Source organism: Chenopodium album, chromosome 9 (genome assembly GCF_948465745.1).
Source record: "Chenopodium album chromosome 9, dcCheAlbu1.1, whole genome shotgun sequence".
Lineage (NCBI taxonomy): Eukaryota > Viridiplantae > Streptophyta > Magnoliopsida > Caryophyllales > Amaranthaceae > Chenopodium > Chenopodium album.
In genome coordinates, this window is record NC_137842.1 from 57,421,127 (window position 1) to 57,442,565 (window position 21,439).

Here is a 21,439-nt window from a genome sequence, read left to right on the forward strand (position 1 = left end):
CATATCATATCATATAACTAATCATATAACTAATATATAAAGCTAAACTTTTAGTCAGGTCACGAGGCGGCAACACTTGGCGTTCCAACTTTTCGCCAAGTGTCATGCCACATTGGATATATTTAAATAGACATTATTATATAAAAAAAATTAGTTTAAAATTCTATTTGGATAGAATTTTAAGATAAAATTGTTAGTTTAGAGTTTTTTTCGAAAAAATACCAATGTTTCAGATGTACAAATTGAATTATAATTTTATTTACAAAAATTATTAGAAAATTATCAAATAAATTTATTTTTTATATCATAATATTTTTTGGAGCGAAGGAAGTAGTTTAAAGTGTAAAACATACCTATTCAAAAAAAAAGTGTAAAACATACCTTTATAATACATACTAATCAATTAAAATAATATACTTCACAATCTAATAGAATTTTATCACTGTGTAGACCTGTCAATTAGGGTCTGGTCATGAGTCATCTCGGTTGGATCACTTTAGGTTACGAGTCAAGAAATGTTCAACCCTTGCCCAAAGTTTTGGATTTGGATCAACCCAACGGGTTTTGAACATTTATTTTATTTTATGTATTTTTTTGCTAATTTTTTTTATTTTTTTAATGTATTAAATCGAACATTTACATCAACATTATTATTAGTCATTACATGCCTACTAGATAACAAATTGTTTTGTATCAATGATATATTTAAAATTTGATATATAGATTATAAATTTATCTTAAAATTCAATAAACAACCCGGGCATCGCACGAGCACAAAACTAGTAACTAATATATAAAGCTAAACTTTTAGACAGGCCACGAGACAGCGATACTTGGCGTTCCAACTTTTCGCCAAAGTGTCGCGCCACGTAGGATTAATTTTAGATAAACTTTTTAGGATAAAAAATTAGTTTAGAATTCTACTTATAATCAAATTTGGATAGAATCTTAGGATAAAATTATTAGTTGGCAAAGCTCACAACTCTGATCTAGTTTTACGATTGATCCTCAAATATAGATTTCCTGTTTGATTAAGCTAAGCAAACTAGGGTACTATCATTTCTTTATGATTTTTTCCATAAAACTATCACCTTTAAAATAAAATGGTTGAAACAATTGCTTGGTGACTTAGGTGTGAAGCATGAGAAGAGAATGGGAGTTCATTGCAGCAGTCAATCTGCACTATGCATAGATCGAAATCCAGTTTTATTTGTATGAGAGAACTAAACACATTGAAGTTGTAACGCCCCGACCTCTAACTCGGATATTAAGGTAACCTTAGCAGCGGAATAAACCTAATTCGGTCGAGACGTCACTGCCGTAACTCCCTCACGAGAGTTACAAGGCAACATTCATACCTAACAACCTTAATTCATTAAATATTGAAATCTATTAAGTACAGACATTAATCCTACATCAATAATAAAAGATCTTATTTTAATAAAAACTTACTAAAGTCTTACTTGCTAATTAAATTAATAAATCATCCTCTTAAAACTATAAATATCTAGTGAGCTTCTTAAGATAATTAAAATCCTCGCCACTACGTGTTCCCTTTGTTCCAGCAGTACCTAAAACAGAAAAACATCAAAACGGTGAGCCGAAGACTCAGTAACGTACTACTCTAGCAACGTAACATCATTTCAATTCATTTTAGTTAATAAAACAGGAAGAGTAGAACATATTAAAACAGGTAATAAAACATCATTTCAATAAACGTTCGTTCATAACATTTTTAATTAAAATCATTATAATCAATATACATATAACAGGGGTAGGACGTCTCCTACTAACAGGGGGAGCCAGTGCTCCATACATATCAGGGGGAGCCAGTGCTCCATAACAGGAATGGGCCAGTGCCATCAGGGGAGCTATTGCTCAATCATATCATATTATACTTACATTTTCTTATAAATTAATAGAAGTCAAGAAATTCCAGTCATTCAGAATACTTTTATAAAATAGTATAACATCTTTATAAAATATTTATAGTGTATCATAAAACTCATCATTACAGCATCCTTGTGATTTCTCAGAAAATCATATATTTCAAAGAATGGTTTTAGACAAATCACAGTAATAATCCTGCAAATCATAAAATATATCAACAATATAAATCACTTTTAATTCAATCGTAACATCATCCTTTCATAAACGCATTTCGAAGGGAATTGCGGGTACTAGCAATAGTCGTTACCTCGATTTACAGTCCGATAACCTTCCTGTTAGCTTTTATCTTATCGTTCTCACTGAGCTCCGAGGTCCGATTCCTCTTTTATGAAACGAGAATTTAAATTATCATATTAGTAGGGAAAAATTGATTAAAACTATAAACTCTTTAATTATTTTAGTATGAAAACAACATAAATAGTCAAATACTCATTTTTATTAGAAATGGGTATATATATATTAGTACGTAAGTACATATATGATACTATGATCATTTAGAAAAACAAATACTACTATATTTTATAATCAATAAGGAAAGTTAAGGATTATTAATCCTACAAAACAGTAGACTTACATGGGCTTAAACAAAAACAAGGAGCTCGGCAAGATGGCAATCAAGCACGAAGCTATAAAAGGAGGGAGGAGAAGGTTGGCGGCAGCCAATAACTTGGTCACCTGGGGCAGGGTACGGTGAAGGTGATTGTGGTAGTGGTGATGACATTGCCTTGGGCAAAAAGGGAGGTTATGGAGTATATATATATATAGCTTGTTTGTTGTTAAAACTTAAAAGAGAAGAAGTGAAATAATAGGATAGGATTTACGTAGTATGTGATTATCACAAAGATTGAGCAACAAATCATTGAGAAGCAAAATTTTGACTTCACCTCTTCAATACTTAGGCGTAAAGGAAGAAGGGAGTTAAGAGGTGCCTTTTGTCTTTTGTTCCATGGGGATAAGCTCTTAATTGGACTAAAATTAATAAATCAACTTTGATTGATTTGGGCATATAAAATTAAGCAACAAGTATAAGGCCTTCAATACTTAATCGTAAAGAAAGAGGGGTGACGGGAAGAGGTGGGTTTCGTCCTTTTGTATGAATAAGGGTATTTTGGTCAATTTTGCTTTCTCGGATTAAAATACAGATTTTGGTGTAAATCTTTAAACATTTTACGTATTAGAAATAAACTTTAAATAATAAATTGTTTTCCTTCGTAAAATTAGCTTCTGAAATAATAAAATTCAAAACTAAAACATTCGTTCTTGTTAAAGTAGAGACAAAACCTTAATTATGCTAATGGAATAAATATTAGAGTATAATAAATCGGGTTTTAAAATCTCGGGTATTACACGAACTGTAATTTTATTAGAGAAAGATGTCACAATTCACAAACGGCCATGTTGTTGTACCTTCTAGTTGCTGACACATTTACCAAGGCTTTAGGGAAGCAATTCGAGTTTTTGCTAAACAAGTTTAAAGTTGTAAATCTTCACGCTCCAACTTGAGAGTGTTGAGTATAAGGTAATAGATTGCATTATTACATGAGTTAGCTGAAGTCATAGAAAATCCTTAAATAGCTTAACCTGAAAACAACTCGAAAATTAGTTATCATCAAACTTGAACTTTTATCTAAACAAGAAGCCAACCCTTGAACTGAATCATTGGCAAAAACAATAATAATACTCAGGATCTGATACATATTTACTTATATTTGAAAAATGAACAGAAAACAGAGTACAACACCATAATAGCAGATGCAAAACCCGGGTTACAACAAAGGAATGGCCAAGAAAACCAATGGGAACACCCAACCATGAAGTGTGCATCATTTGAATAATTGCTCATAAGAAAGTAAAAAAAACTACATACATACAAAATCCTTGTACTTATAATTTACTATTACATGGTAAGCAGATAGCCTCCTACGATGTACATAACTCACCTTTTTCGTGACTCTAAGCCAGAAAAGTCAGTTTTCCAGGAATGCTGCTTCATTGTATAGACCAAAATGGGGCATTAATTTGAATCTCGAGCAGCAAGCTATCCCTTTTTCTGTCTTTTGACCAGTTATCTCCAATCGATTCTATTCAATGGCTTTTGACAAGTAAATTTGGAAATGATCCAAGTACAACCTCTTTAAAGACCAACCCATTTGACCCACTTGAAAAGCCGACCAACTCTAAATGGCAAACCATAGTCTTTGGTGACTGCAGGTTCCCTCCTGGCAGCCTCAGCTTCTGACCAGACGTATACACCACGTTCTTGTCGACTGCCTGGTACGGTATTGTCCAAGATTACAGCCACAAGGAATGCAATCACCATGTGGAATGATAGCAATGTATCCAGAACATAGTTAAGCTGCACAAAGATGCCACGTCAAAAATTGACCATAAGTCTCTAATGCCAAGTCTAATGAATTCCAAGCGTATAGTAAGATTATAAGTAACATTAGTAAAACAATAATCACCTCTGAAGGGACACATAATATGAAACCACTCACTAGAGCCGTCTCTTTTGCTAATAATTTATTCTGCAAGAGGAAATAGTAATCTAGTTTGTGTATGTTTTACGAAGTGTTATTTAGGGTTAGGTAAGATGAATGAACTTCAGGACCTGACCCTTCACTAATCTTCCAATCCAGCCTTAGCGAGCTAGGATCATGGAAGTGGGGGAGGAGGAAAACCAGAAAATATATAGGGAAGCAGGGCATCTCAAAAACAAAGGGCCCTTACCGACCAGACAATTTTGTATCTAGATAGAGTAATATCGCCATTTCCTATAAGAAAGCTAAAGATAATGTTTTTGCATTAGCAAAAATTTGTTTTCCTTACATTTTAAAACTATCCACCAGTTAACATCTACAAAAGTTGTGAGCAAAGGAAAGATACGAACTAATAATTGACAGCACAGATGCCCCATCTAAGACGTATACATACACATCAAAATGCAAAATTACAAAAAAAATTACAAAAAAAAAAAACTCCATTCCCCTAATTATAAAATCATGACCTTAAACAGTTAAACTGCACAAATCTATACAAAAATTAGAATTCAAACAACCACCACTCGATGCTGATGCTACACATTCAGAACAGTAGAAAATGACTACCCTTGTGTAATTACCATTTTAAATAACCAACATTAAATCAAACCCATTTTGCAGTCAAATACTAACCACTAAATTCAAATCAAAGAAATTGGTGAGCAGTTGTTATTTGGATGCAAATGAGACTTAGGAGTGGTTTTAATTAACTTTCACATTAAGTGATTTGTGATTGAAAACTCAGTTAAATAAAAGAGATTTTTGTTTGATGATCCTTATCAAACCTATTACCAACAGGCCATACATTGGAATGCACAGAATTCACAGGCAAGCAAAGGAGCATACAGCACAACTTCGATGCAAAGGAGATGCTTACCCCTCCAAATTTGGTATTGACAGGTCCATGAGAGGCAACAGTGTAAGGAAGAAAATAACTATGCACGGACACATTAGACTTTGGAGAGATGCCATATTGCTGGAAGTAAGCTGGTATGGAGAGTGAGAAAAACAGGGAGAGTCCAACAATGATAATGTTTCTGGAACTTCCAGCCTCACTGTACCGCAGATTTGATAAACCTAGTGCAGTAAGCATCCCCCACATGAAGCATAGGAGAGCAGCAACCATGACTTGAGGTATTGATGCTATAAACCCTCCAACTTTACCTGCGGGCATGGCAACAGAAATTCAATATGGTAGGTAATGCACGACTGTTAGTGATCCAGACTTATTAGGTTAATTAAGGGTTAAGAAATGTGACAGCATGATGAAATGCATGAGCAACAATAATTTTTCAAGTCACATCATTTTCAATTATTCTTCTCAATGAACATTATGCTATGCTCCAGAGTGATCTCATGATGAGCATAATGCAAGTACAACATCTATGCAATGTCGTTAAACAAGGTTCTTTAGACTCTTTCATAGTTAATAATCATGCACAGTTTTCCAAACAGCTTGTAGCTAAGAACAGGACTCACCTATAAGAGATAAGACGATCAAAATACATGCACCTAACTCAACTGCTCTCCGGCTTCCCATTTTAGTCACGGCAATAGTGTGCACATTTTCAGTCAGTGTTGTGGATCCAGTCCCTGTACCCCAAAGACCAGCTAAAACACTGCAAAAGCCTTCCAGACCAATCCCTCGACTAAGAACACCTCGTGTTGGAGGTCTGGAGGCTACCAATAAGGATGACGCATGGTACGAACCAACCTATGAAATTAAAAGAAAAGTGAATAAAAATTAGAATTACCAAACTTAATGTCCTTGCTTAGTTATGCGATGTTAAATTTCAAGGATAAGAGCAAATCCAGAACCTTTACAGAAAATTTGGGTACATGTAAAATGCTTTAGCTTATTAAAAAACATAGAATTGCATAGAGCCATAGAGGGCTAATTATCAGTAATTGTATGACAAATATGTTAGGAGTCTTCACAAGGAGTGACAATTACAATTACTTATCTAATACATGTTAGCCAAGAAGATAATGATGAATTTCAACCTGAGTACAAGATTGTACAGAACCTACTGCTATGACGTCAAAATCAACACTGGCAGACAATATGTGTTAGCTGACAGAATGACAATATATATACAACTGAAACTGATGTTTGATTGCAGAAGGGAGAACACGAACAAAAAAAGAATGAGAGGCTCCATAAACAGAAAGTTTGTGATACTAGGAAGTATGAACACCAAGCTACAGAACATTGAAGTTATAATAGCATTATAAGAATCTTAAACCATAAATCAAGTTAATCAACAGAGAGAACTTACAGAATCCACTGACGCAATTATGGAGACAAAGCACATAACTAGGGCCATTTTCCAGCTGAATACAGGAGTACCCCATTGCAAAGGATAGGGAAATCTAAACCACGGCGCCATTCTTAGTGCATGAGAAGTATCTACTCGGCATTGTTTCATTCTCATAACATGCTTTTTACAGTGCTCAGATATAATATTAGATGTAGGTACATTTGGATCACAGCCTTTGTAGCTGTATGCCCCTGCTGCAGTTAGAAGAAATGCGGCAGCCCATGTGATTGCCAGAGCCAAGGGTACCTGGCAGGCAACAACTTGGTATGAGATCAAACTTGCAGTAACACAGAAATGCAAACTACACACCAAGTACAATACCCCCCCCCCCCCCCCCAACACACACACACAATTAACTGTTTTTGGCTTTTGGCATGACAAACCAATTTCATTTGTTACGTGGCATTGTCTTATAATTTTCTAAAACTTCCAATCTAACAGTTAGCACTTAGCAGAATGATCTTAACCATCCTTTACAGATATACAAGTCTACAACCAATATTTAAAGGAAGAACCAAAAGTGCAGTAAAAAAAATTATGGTACAAACAGAAAAGATACTGTAGTGATAGTATAGCAAAGAAGCAAGACATACCGCATATATAAGAAATACACGATGACCAAGAATAGATATTTTTCTTAGGTACTGCAAGGAAAAATGGTGAACGATATCAGTGTTACAGTAAGCCATAATGTAAAAGAAACAGCTTTAACAAAACTAAGCATAAAATATCACAAGCTGAGCAGCTAGTGAGCAATTCTTACAAGAGAGAAGATAATCACAAGCAATATCTGCACAGCACCAATCTCTAGGCAGGTACCAACTTGTGGGAAACCATAACTATAAAAAGAAAGTCCTACAGCAGCAATAGTTGGAGCAACAACCACTGGATTGATAACCCTAGGAGTGGAAATGAAAATAGACAAGATTGTCAATAGGATATGACGTTGCAACAAACATATAGAAAAATGGCAAAGCAAAAACAAGTCAAACCAGATAGTGAATAGTGAGCGAATAAATCTGCAGTGGATATTAACGTGATAATATCCTATGTAGCCTACAGCCCTACATCCAACGAGACTATCAACTCATTAAGATAACTCTGTTTAGACATATAGACACACAAAGAACCATAAATAGTTCCCAGAATCATAGAAGAAGAAATTTACAAATCTTGACAACAGAGGCTACGTTCAATTTCAAGCAGCCTCCTACTTGGCTTTGACAAACCCCCGAAGATGACAAAAGTTAGTCCTCATATGAAAAAACCAATGCACATACGTACGTAAGCACAAGAGTATAGCACAAGCAGCGTAGTATGGAAGTCACTTGCTACAGATCAAGTAAATGGAAACACATCCAGATATATAGCACACGTTAAAGGGAGGTGACTCACTGACTCAGAGTAGCACACTTTGTGATTATATGCTTCCTTTCAGTATCTGGTATATTAGAGGGGTCACAGACGAATATATTGTCCTGGACCAATGAATAAGCTAATGAAAGAGGATCAAGTTTGGAGATGGAGCGATGATAAAACTTAGGTGGATGTAGGACTAACAAAAAGAATTTGGAGGTGGTCAGAGATAGTAGAGATTGACCCACAGATTTAGATGCGTAAGAGGAGGCTTAGACAATAAGAAAGTTATACACTGCAGCACAAAAAGGGGTGTTGCAAGAAATTCAGAAGAGAGGATCAAGGAGAAGCGGTAGAGTAATTATAACCGCTTTCAATAGGTTATATAGAGGGAAAAAAAGGGACGTCATTTACTGGACCTAGGTATAATAAGGGCAGAAAAAGAAAACTATGCTTATTGTTCTATGAAAGACATGCTTCATCAACGCTCCAACATTTATTGGTTAGGAAAGAAACTAGGTGGAATTTGTTAAAGATGCTCTAACATGAATTATCCTTTCAGAAGAAATTGAAGAACTCAACAGCATTAGGGAGGTCTAGTCATAAAAGACTCGAGAACTTATAGCAATTCCATTCCCATCATGGCAAAATTGTCTAACCCCAGGCTCAGGTAAAGTAACTTCCCAAAAATTCTTCATACGGAGCAGACAACCATCCGTTCATGTTACAATTAAGAAATCTCTCAAATCATACAAATAATGGCAATTTTGGCAAACCCAAAGGCTAAGACCCTAAATTGATGCAAAAATATAACGAATCAAAAATAAAATCAAACTAGCTGAAAATAACTAAATGTGTTTCTTTAAATTACTTAAACTTAGATGAAAAATATACAACCTTCATCTCAAAAATGGCACCAATGTTTTCTGAAATCAAAATTTGACTATTAATTTTTGTACATTGAATCATACTACAGTATCAAAATCTTATTATAAATGTTAAGAATCTTCTAATTTGCAAGACATTATAACAAGATTAGGTTATAAAAATGTAAATAAGCTACAATCTGGAGAATATTTACACATCTTGTAAAATTAGTTCAACCACTTTGCCATGGTGTTAGAATCCACCTCTCTTCTTTATGTATTCTCCTTCATTTTGCTTGTATTTAGCTTATGTAATGATTTCTAGGACTTTTCTATAAGTAATCTAGGCTCTAGATAGAATTATTGTGTTAATATCAGCCCAACGTTCACTGAGGGAATATTGTAAATGCAAATTAAAGCTCCTCAAGTAGCAAGTGATTAATGAAATTCAAGGCTCCTACCAATTACACTTAATCTTGCGTGTTGTTTTATACTCTTCATGCTAGTGCTTCACAAATATCAAAGCAGCACCACCCCCAACCCTCCGAACAAATACAACTTGTAATCGGATCCGCTTGTGCCCACATCAACTCCCTCAGCCATCACAAGCCTCAATCGACCTTTGTCGCTACTCTTGTTTCTAATAGACAAGAGTGTCCCTCATACGCCTATCTTACTTGTGTTGCTCAGTGCCACAAGCCATTCAAACCCTTGGCTTGCACCTTCGTCGCCCATAGACGAGAGCACATCGCACAGATCCAATATCAAAATACTTTGACCAGCCACAAAGCACATCATAACACCCGCAACAGCGCAACTATTGCTATGATATTAGCATTTATGTTTTATGCCACCCACTTCCCCTAAGCCAGTTAGACAAGATCCCCCCCCCCCCCCAACACACACACACACACACACAAAGTAGCAATAGTTGTTTAGAAGAAAGGATTAAATAAGAGTAGACCTACCTTAATGTAGACTATTAGCTCATCAAAGAGTGCCAATACCAAATTCTAAATATTTGCAAGTAGTCTTCTTCACAAACCAACAAATTGTTAAGGACATCAGCATTACACCAAAATCCCTAATGCCTCTAAATGACTCCAGCCTTGAGTGAAGTAAAAGAAGGTATAATATAAACAGCTTCACCCTTGCAATAAAAGTAGGATTGTTTCTTCTTGTCCCTTATCGCATACACAATAACCAGCTATTTCACCATAACATGGAGCAAAAACAGTATATTGAGCCATTTTACTAAAAATACGAAGTCGCAATTTCATCCTTAAAAAACAAAATGGGGAAGAGGAAGAAACAAAAAGGAAAACCCTGAATTCATTGTTGCAAGGTGGCTTCTTAATCCCAACAGCTATATAATGCAACAATCCTCCTGATTTCAAATAGGCCTCTTGTAAATAAGCTACAATCTAGAGTATATTCTCAAATCTTTAAGGATTAGTACAAGTACTATTGTTGAGGGTTAGCGTAGGCTATCCTAAAAATACATTTTATCCAATATTAAAATAGTGGCGGTGGTCATTGTACACCCAAAATTATTGCTAGTGAAGTTATTTTCTTCCTTGGAGAACAGGATCGTAGTTAGTCTCCTTGTTGAGGAGGGGTTTTCCACGTAAAAATCTTATGTGTTGTTTCATCATTCCGTATTTTACTATTCTTCCAGATATTGTGTTTATATGTTGCTCCATCCCCAACACAATTTACGCATGATGATTGGACACAGGTCAAAAATCTAAGAAACTTCTGCTCTTGTAAGCTTGGTTCAGCAAATGGGGCAACATATGCAAAGCCAAAACTATAAATACACCACCGGTCCATTAAATGAAAGGGATGATCTAAAGAGACTCAATATTGGATAGGAAAATAGTATTATAATTGAAGAGTTGCACCCACTAAAGAAACCATCATGAGCAACTAGCTTAACAAAGTAAGTGGGGTGCTGGGTTCTCAAAATTACATTCCCCAATCTCCACACCTATGCCCCCCCCCCCCCCCCCCCCCCCCCAAAAAAAAAAAAAACACACACACACACACACACACCAGAGTTGCACCTTGCAGTCTTGCACCCCCACCTCTAAGTCTCAGCAAGCCAAGTGGACACCAAATAAACCATCATGAGCAACTAGCTAAACAAAGTATAGTGGGGTACTGGGGTCTCAACATTACATTTCCCAATCTCCACGCCTAAGCCACCCTCCCCACAACCTGACCCTTATACCACGCCCGCCCCCCCCCCCCCCCCCCCACCACCACCATATATATATATATATATATATCATGCACTCAAAATAAATGTCACAATGGCCAGAAAAAGTATTAGATGAAGAGGGCTACGCAAGACAACTGCACCTTTTATGTTCACGAGAAGCACAAGTCCAATGCAATTTATGTACTACTTTGTTTCAGAATAATTCACACGCTCAGTTGAGCACAAAGTTTAAAAAAATGTTGAGTGGGGACCATAAAGTGAGGTGTTAAGTAAGTGGAATCATTCTATATGAAGAAGACGGGACATGTGAGAGTGGGAAAAGTACGCGAGCCATGGTAGGTGAGATTAAAACATTTTGATAATGGCGGATCATGTCTAAATAAGGAATAATAAATACCCAAAAGAGGGAAGTGTGTCCATTATTTAGAAACAAAGAGAGTATACAGTTGGAGCCTAATATTCCAATACCTGATTCTAATTGTCTAAATAACTAGACCAAGAACTTATTGGTAAGAAATCCTAAACTCTTTAACATTGAAGTGGCACAAGGAAACAAAATCTATTATATCTTTCAAACAATCATTATCCACTAGTGCTCCACAAAACTACTTCACGCATCAAAGGATTCAACCTGCAAAAAATATGCATAGTCACAGATATCATACCTGACTAACAAAGACATCAATCCACTGTAGCCTAAGAATGTCTGAAATGCTGAGGCTATAATGATGGCCCCTTGAATCTCCTTCATTATATGCTTGAAGTTCTGCAGTGGTTACAAATATATGAACAAACTTGAAAGACACTTAAGATATAATGGACATAAGCTAGGGTTGCTTGTCTAGTATCACTGTATCAGTCTATATATGAAGTTATTCATAGAAGACTATCAGTAACATATACCCCATAAAAATAAATTTACAAGCAAAGCAAACCAAACCAAACCTCAAATCAACCATATAACAAATAACCTCCTGCTTATAAACTAGAGTCTAGACTAGTAATGAAGAACAGGAATAAGACAGACAAAGATGTACAGTAGTTCAAAGGGGTGATACACATCCAGAGAAGTTAGGTATTCAACTATCTTTAGGAAACAAGTTGGACAATTCGGGGCCATGCAAGAGCCCAACTCAAAGATGTGTGGAGACACAGGTTTAAAGCTTTAAGCAATGTCAATGGATGCATCAGAATTTTCTAAGACCAAGATGGTAAGGAACCTTCCTAAGGTAGATGCTCAAGATGTCTCAATGAAACATCATAAAAAACTTAAAAGTATCAGTATACAAGATTGTACAGCAATTCTAAAAGTGAACAGCTTTGATTTTCTGCCCCTTCATTTATGTGGATGAATGAGCCAACCCGATTGCCTCTCCATGTAAGGTCAGGGAAGGGGGAAACACACACACACACACACACACACAAAAAAAAAAAAAAAACCAATAGTTTGCAGGGACAGACCACATGCATCTAGATCCTCCCTCAGTTCAAAGCCACATAGAGAATCCAGATTAAACTGTTCTAGAAACTAGTGCATAACTTTAAATTGTGCAAGTAAAGAACTGTCTAGGAGTGTCTTTTGTTGCATGTATGCTACTACTATATTTAGATCACTTTGCTTAATATGCACTGAAGTAGATACCAATGTACTACAAGATTTTAATTAAGTTTTTTTCCAGAAGATCCCACCTCGAGACCTTTAAATTTTGCAAGGAAAGAATGTCTAGGAGTGTCTTTGGTTACATTATGCTACGACTATTGTTAGATCACTTTGCTTAATACAGTCTAAAGTAGACAAAAATGTACTATGGAGTATAAAATTATTAATACTTTTCCCCCAGAAGATCCCCCCCCCCCCCTTTCTTCTCTCTCAAGAGCTTTCCCCACCAAAAAACTTGTTTGTTCCAGGATACAAACCCTCAAAGGATTCAGGCTACTGCAGGCAGGACTTAGGGGCTAGCACATATTTTATGGAGATCACAAAGACGAAATTTTTTAAAAAAAACCTTTCATGGTTTTCTCTCCAATTGTTGGAACTTAAGAGTTAGATAGATATACAAACTGTTGACAGGATTTTGATGGCCCAAATAATTCTGGGGTAGGAATAAGGTTGCATGAACAGCTAAACCAGTATTATAATTACTCTGTACCAGGAAGCATCTAGATCATTCTCAAACCACTTTCGAAGTAATGTTTAAAATCTCCAAAGATAGTCGGACCAACTCCATAAAGCAATAGTGGGAAAAACAAAAGTAGCACAAGAAAAAGATGATTCTCAGAGAAAACATTTAGAATATGCCAAGGTTACATACATTTCCATGCAGCTTTTGAAACTCCGTGGAATTAATTATTGCCAGTGTTGGAGCCAGATAAACAAATGAAGGCCCTTGAATCAAAGGCAACCTAGTTCCAAAGAACGAATGCAATAGCGTTGTAACCCCCGTCATGAAGAGAACCGTAGACACTACGTTGGCTGTATCCTCCTACATTCACTAAATCACATTAGAACAACACAGTAAACATCAAAACTTATGTCTGAATTTGTACTTACACAACATAAGCAACAGGTTATTACAGCTTCAGTGTTATGCTTACATAAGATCCGCCCATTGCCGGTACTATCACGAGAGGTATCAGAATTATTGAGCCCAAAATCGAAATATAATGTTGAAGACCATAAAAACCAATGGGAACTGCAAAATTCAACCAACCAAAAAGTAACTTCCTATCAACACATAAACAAAGATCAAAACTTTTCAATACATATCCACTAACAAATTCAACCTCATCATGATTACTGCATAAAGATCACAACTTTCCATAAACCAATTATATTGTCACATTGTGTATAATTAAATTCAAACATACCACATTGCTTACATAATATTTCAATTAAACAAAACATAAACAAAATTCTAAGAAAAACAGCATTGATATAATAAACTCACCAAGACCAGGAGCATCCCTAAGTTCATACTTCATATGAGATTGCCTCCCAACAAACCCATCATCCTCCACAATGTGAGCCACTGCCTCTACACCCTCCTCACTCCTCCCCTGCCCCCTTCGGAAACCGCCTTCGACCGCCTGCCCCGGTCCCGGTCCCGGCCCATTCCCGTTCCCATTCGCCACCGGTGTCGGTCCCTTTGCCGCACCCCCACCACTCCCACCGTCAGAATCCCTCCTCCTCTTCACGGCCACCTCCTTCTCCCCACCTGCCGCCGGAGCAGCTGCCGGAACAACCGCCGGAGAAGCTGCTGCAGGAACAGCCGGCGGCCCATTTGCCGTCGGTAAGGGTCTGGCCCGGCCCAACTCAAGATCAACAGCAGAATCTGAGGCCCGTGATTTGGGGGCAGACCCAATTGGGCCAGAATCACTAGCATTAGTCTCACCGGAAAACTTGGGCCGAAACCCAGTTTTCTTAGCCCATGAAGTCGGCGGCATTGGCTTGGATTCCGGCACCGGCGGCCATGGGCCGGGTTTGGGCTTCTTATTCGGGTCAGAACTCGCCATTTTTGTATATTACAGGGTCAAATCGAAAGCTATGAATCCATTACAAAAAACCCAAGTAATAAAATCAAAAATAAAATAAAAAAAATGGATAGATCTGAAATTTCTATGAGATCCAAGAAATGCAAGAAGAGCAGTAGCAGCAGAAGTGACAAAAAATGGAAAGAAACGCGGTTTTTAAATTTTCTCTCTCCTCTTTTCTCACCCTTCTAGTAGAAGAAAGTACTGTAAGCAAGTACTACACTAGTACTCTAGTAGTATCATTCAAATTGTTTTTATTTTTCTTTAATTTCGAAATTATAGAGTAAATAATTTTGATTTTTTATTGATACAATGAAGGTGATGATGTCATAAGGAAGAAGAAGATATGGATATGATGCATGCAGTGGTCTGCAATTAATCCATACTGTTTATTGTTTTTGTCTTGCTTTCTAAGATTTTAGGGGGAAGTATTGGATTAAAGTTCAAATTAATTGAGTAAATTTTTTTATTTAACAAAAAGCTATAAACAAATATTCTTAAAAAATAAAAATAAAAGAAAAAATTGCTCCCATTAATCTGAACTTTGCCTCGTCCGTCCAAATTAATCCCAACTTTGGATTATTATCTATCACTCCCAACTTTAGGGGTATTAATTTTTGTTGCACCCAACTTACCTGCAACCGGTTAATCCGGTCAACATTTGTGTTTTAAATTTTTTTGAACACGTGTCACTACATGAATGGTCAAATAAAAAATTATAAAAAAAAAAAAAACATTTCAACGCACAGCAACTTCCATCACCACCACCACCCTCAATCGCGCCGGAACCCTAACCCCATCCCTCAATTTCACCGGCCAACCACCGACTTCCACTAAAAACCACCACCCATCCCAGACCATGGGAACAACCCAGCACAGCCATTTTCGTGGCTAATTGACAGGGAAGGGGGTGCCGTTTTCGTTGCTAATTGTTGGGGAGGGGGTGAAATTGAGGGTGAGGGAAGGCAAAGTGATGGGTTTTAAGGGTGGGAGAGGGATGGGCGCCATTTTCCGGCAACGGGGGAGGGGTTTTGGGGTGGGGGAAGGGAAGGGGTGAGTTTCGAGGGAAGGGGAAGTGTTGGGCGGTGGTTTCCGGGAACGAGGGAGGGGTTTTTTAGGGTGGAGGAGGGGTTTTCGGGGGTGGGGGAAGGGAAGGGGTGGGTTTCGAGGGAGGGGGAAGGTTGGGCGGCGGTTTCCAGCAGCAGGGTTGGGGGTGGGGGTGTGGTGGCAGCCGCTTGGTATGGGTGGTTTGTAAAAGTTTTTTTTTTGTTTTTTATTTTTTAAAAAAAAATAATATAAGCCAATCATACACTGACACGTGTCTAGGTAACCTCCTGCATCAGGTTGGATGACCTGTTGGGTGCAACAAAAATTAATACCCCCTAAATTTGGGAATGATAGATAATAATCCAAAGTTGATATTAATTTGGGCGGACGAGACAAAGTTTAGATTAATGGGAGCAATTTTTCCAAAATAAAACGTTTAGATGCATACTTCTTCTCTCTAAGAGCCTATTATACTATTAGATGGTATTGTGTCAGTTTGAATAGACAAAATGCGGCTTTTTGACATCCTCTATTGGCTAGATATATTCTCTACTAACTGGATGATATCATCTAGCCAGTAGAGAATATGTATAAATTATAGGAGGATATGTAATTATATATAACTTGTTTGAGAATATGTATAATTTGTTTGATGATATGTATAACAATGGCAGAACTTCCATTGAAGATCTCGTACTCCAGGTCATGGGTATAACATAACTTGCTCATTTTTCAACTAAAATACATGCATATGTTATCAAAATGCTCACAATTTAACACACAATCATATGGGACAATAAATTTCAATAATTATACATCACATAAGAAAGCCCCAATTCGATTTTTGGCATTTTTCGAAAAAAAAAATCGAGAATTAAACAATCTCTCTCTTCCGCCATGAATGACCTCGCTTCTCTCCTTTGCTATTGATGTTGTCATTGTCATCGTCATCGTCGCCTACAGAGGGAGAAGGAGATCCACCATTGTTGTCATCATCGTCATCGCCGTCTCTTTCGACTGACAGCCGCACCCAATACTTTGTGTTATAGTATTATGTAAACCGAGTGTACCGAATAGCCGGGGTTATTTTCTCATTTATTGTGAGCAAATAATCCAGGTTTATATAACAAATTCTAGTTCTATCTTAAATGCAATACTTTGACTTTTACATTTATATATATATATATATATATATATATATATATATATATATATATATATATATATATATATATATATATATATATATATATATATATATATATATATATATATATATATATATATATATATATATATATATATATATATATAACACTTGTTAATTTATAGTTGTAAACTTGTAATGAGAAATGTTGCATTTAAAAGGAGGCGGCACAACTTGGAAAAGTCAATTTCATAGGGTTATACTAGTAATAGAAATTGTTATATACACTCGGGGCCGGTGTATCGTACATCCTGAGTCATTTTCTTATTTAATTAACAAATGAATAAATAATATTTTTACTCATTTGTTAGTTGAATGGGCAAATTACCCCGGATGTACATAATAGGCTCATTGGTTATAATGAGAAATGTTGCATTTAAAAAAACATAATAAGTATAATCTTTTTTAAAAAATAAATAAATAAAAAGGTTCACAACTTTTGCTTCATAAATGGAACATCAATTTTATTTTCTACGTAAATCATTTTTCCCTTACTTCTAGATTAATGGAGATATTTTGAGAAAAGAAAATTTTGGCTCAAGCATTGTAAATCTTTAAATTTATTGAGGCTTTTTAGAGATTTGGCCAAGAAAAGGGTATTTTGAGTTATTGGTCTCATAAAACACTTTATGAAAATACAATACTAAAAAACTAGAGCTATTTTAGATTGATAATTAGATTATTGAACATTTACTTTTTTAAATTACTACTTTGTATTACATACGTTCACTAAAACAGCTACAATAATAATTAATACTTCATACGAAGTACAGTAGTTATTTACCAAATACTTTTACACATCTACCTAATCAAACCAATTAATACAATAAGCTAGTTAGACTAATTAATATAAACTACTGTATCAATGTTACTAGATAATTATCAAACAAGGCCTATAACACCAAAGTATTACGAAATATTTCCCTCCGTTTTTTAATATTTGCATCATTTATTTACTTATTCACTATTTACATGCTCTGTTTGATTTAAATTTTTAATTTTATAAAATGATTAAATATTACTTTGTAATGTGTAATATATCTTTAGATAATTACAACGTCTATTTTCATAATTTATTTATTTATTGATAATCTAATCTAATCTAATATCATATAACTAATATATAAAGCTAAACTTTTAGCCAGGACACGAACCAGCGACACTTGGCGAAAAGTTAGAACGCCAAGTGTCGCGCCACGTAGGATAGACTTAAATAGACTTTACAAGATAAAAAAAAGTTAGTTTAGAATTCTATTTGGATAGAAAAGATAAAATTGTTAGTTTATAGTTTTATTTTCGATAAAATACCAATATTTCAGATGTACAAATTATAATTAAAATTTGTATCAATAATATATTTTAAAATTTGATATACAGATTAAAAATTTATCTTACAATTCAATAAACAATTCGGGCATTGCACGGGGTACAAAACTAGTATATATATAAAGGGGAGTTTTTTCCCGAGTTTTTAGAGAGCCACGTAGGATCTAATTTTCTCAGCGCGCCATGTAGGATTATAAATCTTAGTAGTAGCCAATTAAATAAGAGATTATTAATTTTTTTTAGAATTAAATAATTTAAATGCCAAGTAAGCAAAATTGGCGAATGAAATTTTTAAGTTATTTTTAGAATTAAATAATTTAAATGCCGTGTAAGCAAAATTGGCGAATGAGATTTTTAAGTTATTAATTAAATATTATATATTATATTTTAATACTAGGAATTTTATCTAAATATATAACAAATTTTAGGCTCATACATACAAAAAAAAAAAATTATTTAAAAAAAATCAAACAAACCGTGCATCGCACAGGCTTCATCTAGTATATATTTAAAGGGGAGTTTTTCCCAAGTTTTTAGAGAGCCACGTAGGATTTAATTTTCTTAGCGCGCTATGTAGGATTATAAATTTTAGTTGTAGCCAATTAAATAAGAGAATATTATTTTCTTTTACAATTAAATAATTCAAATGCCACGTAAGCAAAATTGGTGAATGAGATTTTTAAGTTTAAACTAATTACATACAAATTATTATCTTTTGAAATAGGAATTTTATCTAATATTTTTAAACTAATATAATAACAATTTTAATCACATAAATATGAAAAATATTTTTTTCTTTTTTTTAAAAAAAAATACTTATAAACCGTGCATCGCACGGGCTTCATCTAATTTTATTAATAAACAAGTAAAGATATTAATGATCAAAGTTATCTTTGGACAAATGTACTGATCAAAGTGATGTAAATTAAAAATTATAGAGTAAAAAAGGGAGGGAGTAATATGAATTTAGGGTAAGTTTATACCTCAAAACCACTCATACTTTAGACTCTCCTAGTCTCCTACATAAGTTTTTTACTAATTTTTATCTTTTTGATTGAGTGAGAGAGAAAAAGAGGGAAATTAGAATAAAGGGAGTGTGTATAGTAATAAAAAAAAAAAAAATGTGACTTGTACTGTTGACCTGTTGTACATGGGGGTAAACATTGGGAATAGTCAAGTCAACGTCAGAAAGTGAAGTTTGGTTGTCTTTGAAAAAAAAAAAATAGAAATCAGGTTTTAACTTGCTAAAAAATGTAAAAGTCTTTATTTCACAAATAACTGATAAGTTGTTTTAAAAGGTTTTTTCTAAAAAATATTTCCTTTTTTTTCCTTTAATTTTTAATCTTTAATTTAGCATTATCTAATATAGAAGACATACAATAATACTCGCAACAAAGGAGTATTATTATTTGTGAGACATACAATATTCCTGTGTTTCAAGTAATATAAAACGGAGGTAGTAATCAAATGAGTAGCAGATTGAGAGCACTCGGATTATAACTTGCCAACGGTCTGTTTGCGAGAATCACTATTGATAGTTTCATTACCTGCAAGAGGAGAGAGGTCTACTTTGTAGTAGAAATGGTGGATTGTCTTTGTCATTGAAGACTTGCTACGTTAACAAAGTATGGAAAGGTTGAAAAATACGAAGTGCATGAATATAATGCGCAGTAATAATGTATCACTGAACCAAATTCACACAATACCTTCTCGTAATTATAAAATTTTATAATATCAATTATTGGCATTTTATACGTAGTAATTTTTTTCAATGCGGAGTACCAGTATTTAATTATTTATATTTAGGGTGGCATTGATATCAATTTTTACTGAGTTATTTATAACTGAAGTAGTATCGTTTTAAATAAAAATTAGAGTGTTTTTTTTTTTTTTTTTTTTTTTTTTTTTTTTTTGTTTGGCTTCGAGTATGTATTGACCAAAAAAATGATAAAAATGCATCTCTTATGTAAATGGTGTTAAAAAAATTAAAAAAAAAAAAAAAAAGTGTAATATAAGTGTTTATCTAAAGAAATCCATTAAATCTAATATCATATAACTAATATATGAAGCTAAACTTTTAGCCAGTCACGAGGCTGCGACACTTGGCGTTCTAACTTTTTGCCAAGTGTCGAACGCCAAGTGTCGCGGCACGTTTGATAGATTTAAATAGACCTCATAAGATAAATAAAAAAAGTTAATTTAGAATTTTATTTGGATAGACTTTTAAGATAAAATTAGTTTAATATATGAAGCTAAACTTTTAGCCAGGTCACGAGGCTGCGACACTTGGTATTCTAACTTTTTGCCAAGTGTCGCGCCACGTTGGATAGATTTAAATAGACCTCATAAGATAAATAAAAAAAGTTAATTTAGAATTCTATTTGAATAAAATTTTAGGATAAAATTAGTTTTATTTTCGATAAATTACCAATATTTCAAATGTACAAATTCAATTATAATTTTATTAAAAAAATTATTAGATTATAATTCTTAAAAATTCAAAGCGTAAAACATGCATTTATAATATATACTAATCGGTTAAAATAATATACTTCACAATCTAGCAAATCGTATAAAGATTAAAAATTTATTTTATAATTCAATAAACAACCCGGGCATCGCACGGGGCACAAAACTAGTATATATATAAAGGGGAGTTTTTCCCCGAGTTTTTAGAGTGCCACGTAGGATTTAATTTTCTTAGCGCGCCATATAGGATTATAAATGTAAGTTGTAGCCAATTAAATAAGATATTATTAATTTCTGTTACAATTAAATAATTCAAATGCCACGTAAGCAAAATTGACGAATGAGATTTTAAAGTTTAAATTAATTAAATACAAAATATTATCTTTTGAGATTAGGAATTTTATCTAATAGTTTAAAACTAATTTAATAACAATTTTAATCCCATAAACATGAAAAATATTTTTTAAGAAAATATTAACAAGTTTAATCATATAGCTGGATTATTAGGTGTGGAACAGTAGAGGATGTATCAAAGGAGCCTAAAAAGACTTTTCTTTTAATAGCAGTAGCACATTAATTACGCAACATCACACACTTGAATA

The 21,439-nt window shown here is 34.4% G+C and overlaps 1 protein-coding gene and 1 long non-coding RNA gene across 2 annotated transcripts; both read right to left on the reverse strand.

The window, feature by feature from the left end:
• Positions 1 to 1,191: 1,191 nt before the first annotated feature.
• Positions 1,192 to 2,828, reverse strand: LOC145559942 (uncharacterized). The gene is made up of 3 exons (XR_014093038.1): positions 2,525 to 2,828; positions 2,198 to 2,272; positions 1,192 to 1,571 (listed from the first exon to the last, which is right to left on the reverse strand). It is a non-coding gene; the product is annotated as an uncharacterized LOC145559942 (long non-coding RNA).
• An 811-nt stretch (positions 2,829 to 3,639) lies between these two features.
• LOC145558606 (nucleobase-ascorbate transporter 12-like) lies at positions 3,640 to 15,076 on the reverse strand. Its single transcript, XM_081619895.1, has 10 exons — positions 14,206 to 15,076; positions 13,853 to 13,950; positions 13,570 to 13,740; positions 11,923 to 12,023; positions 7,575 to 7,710; positions 7,405 to 7,455; positions 6,770 to 7,057; positions 5,970 to 6,204; positions 5,368 to 5,654; positions 3,640 to 4,306 (listed from the first exon to the last, which is right to left on the reverse strand). The coding sequence occupies exons 1-10, from the start codon at positions 14,768 to 14,770 to the stop codon at positions 4,085 to 4,087; spliced, it is 2,154 nt and encodes a 717-aa protein (XP_081476021.1). The 5' UTR covers positions 14,771 to 15,076; the 3' UTR covers positions 3,640 to 4,084.
• Between the last annotated feature and the right edge of the window lie 6,363 nt (positions 15,077 to 21,439).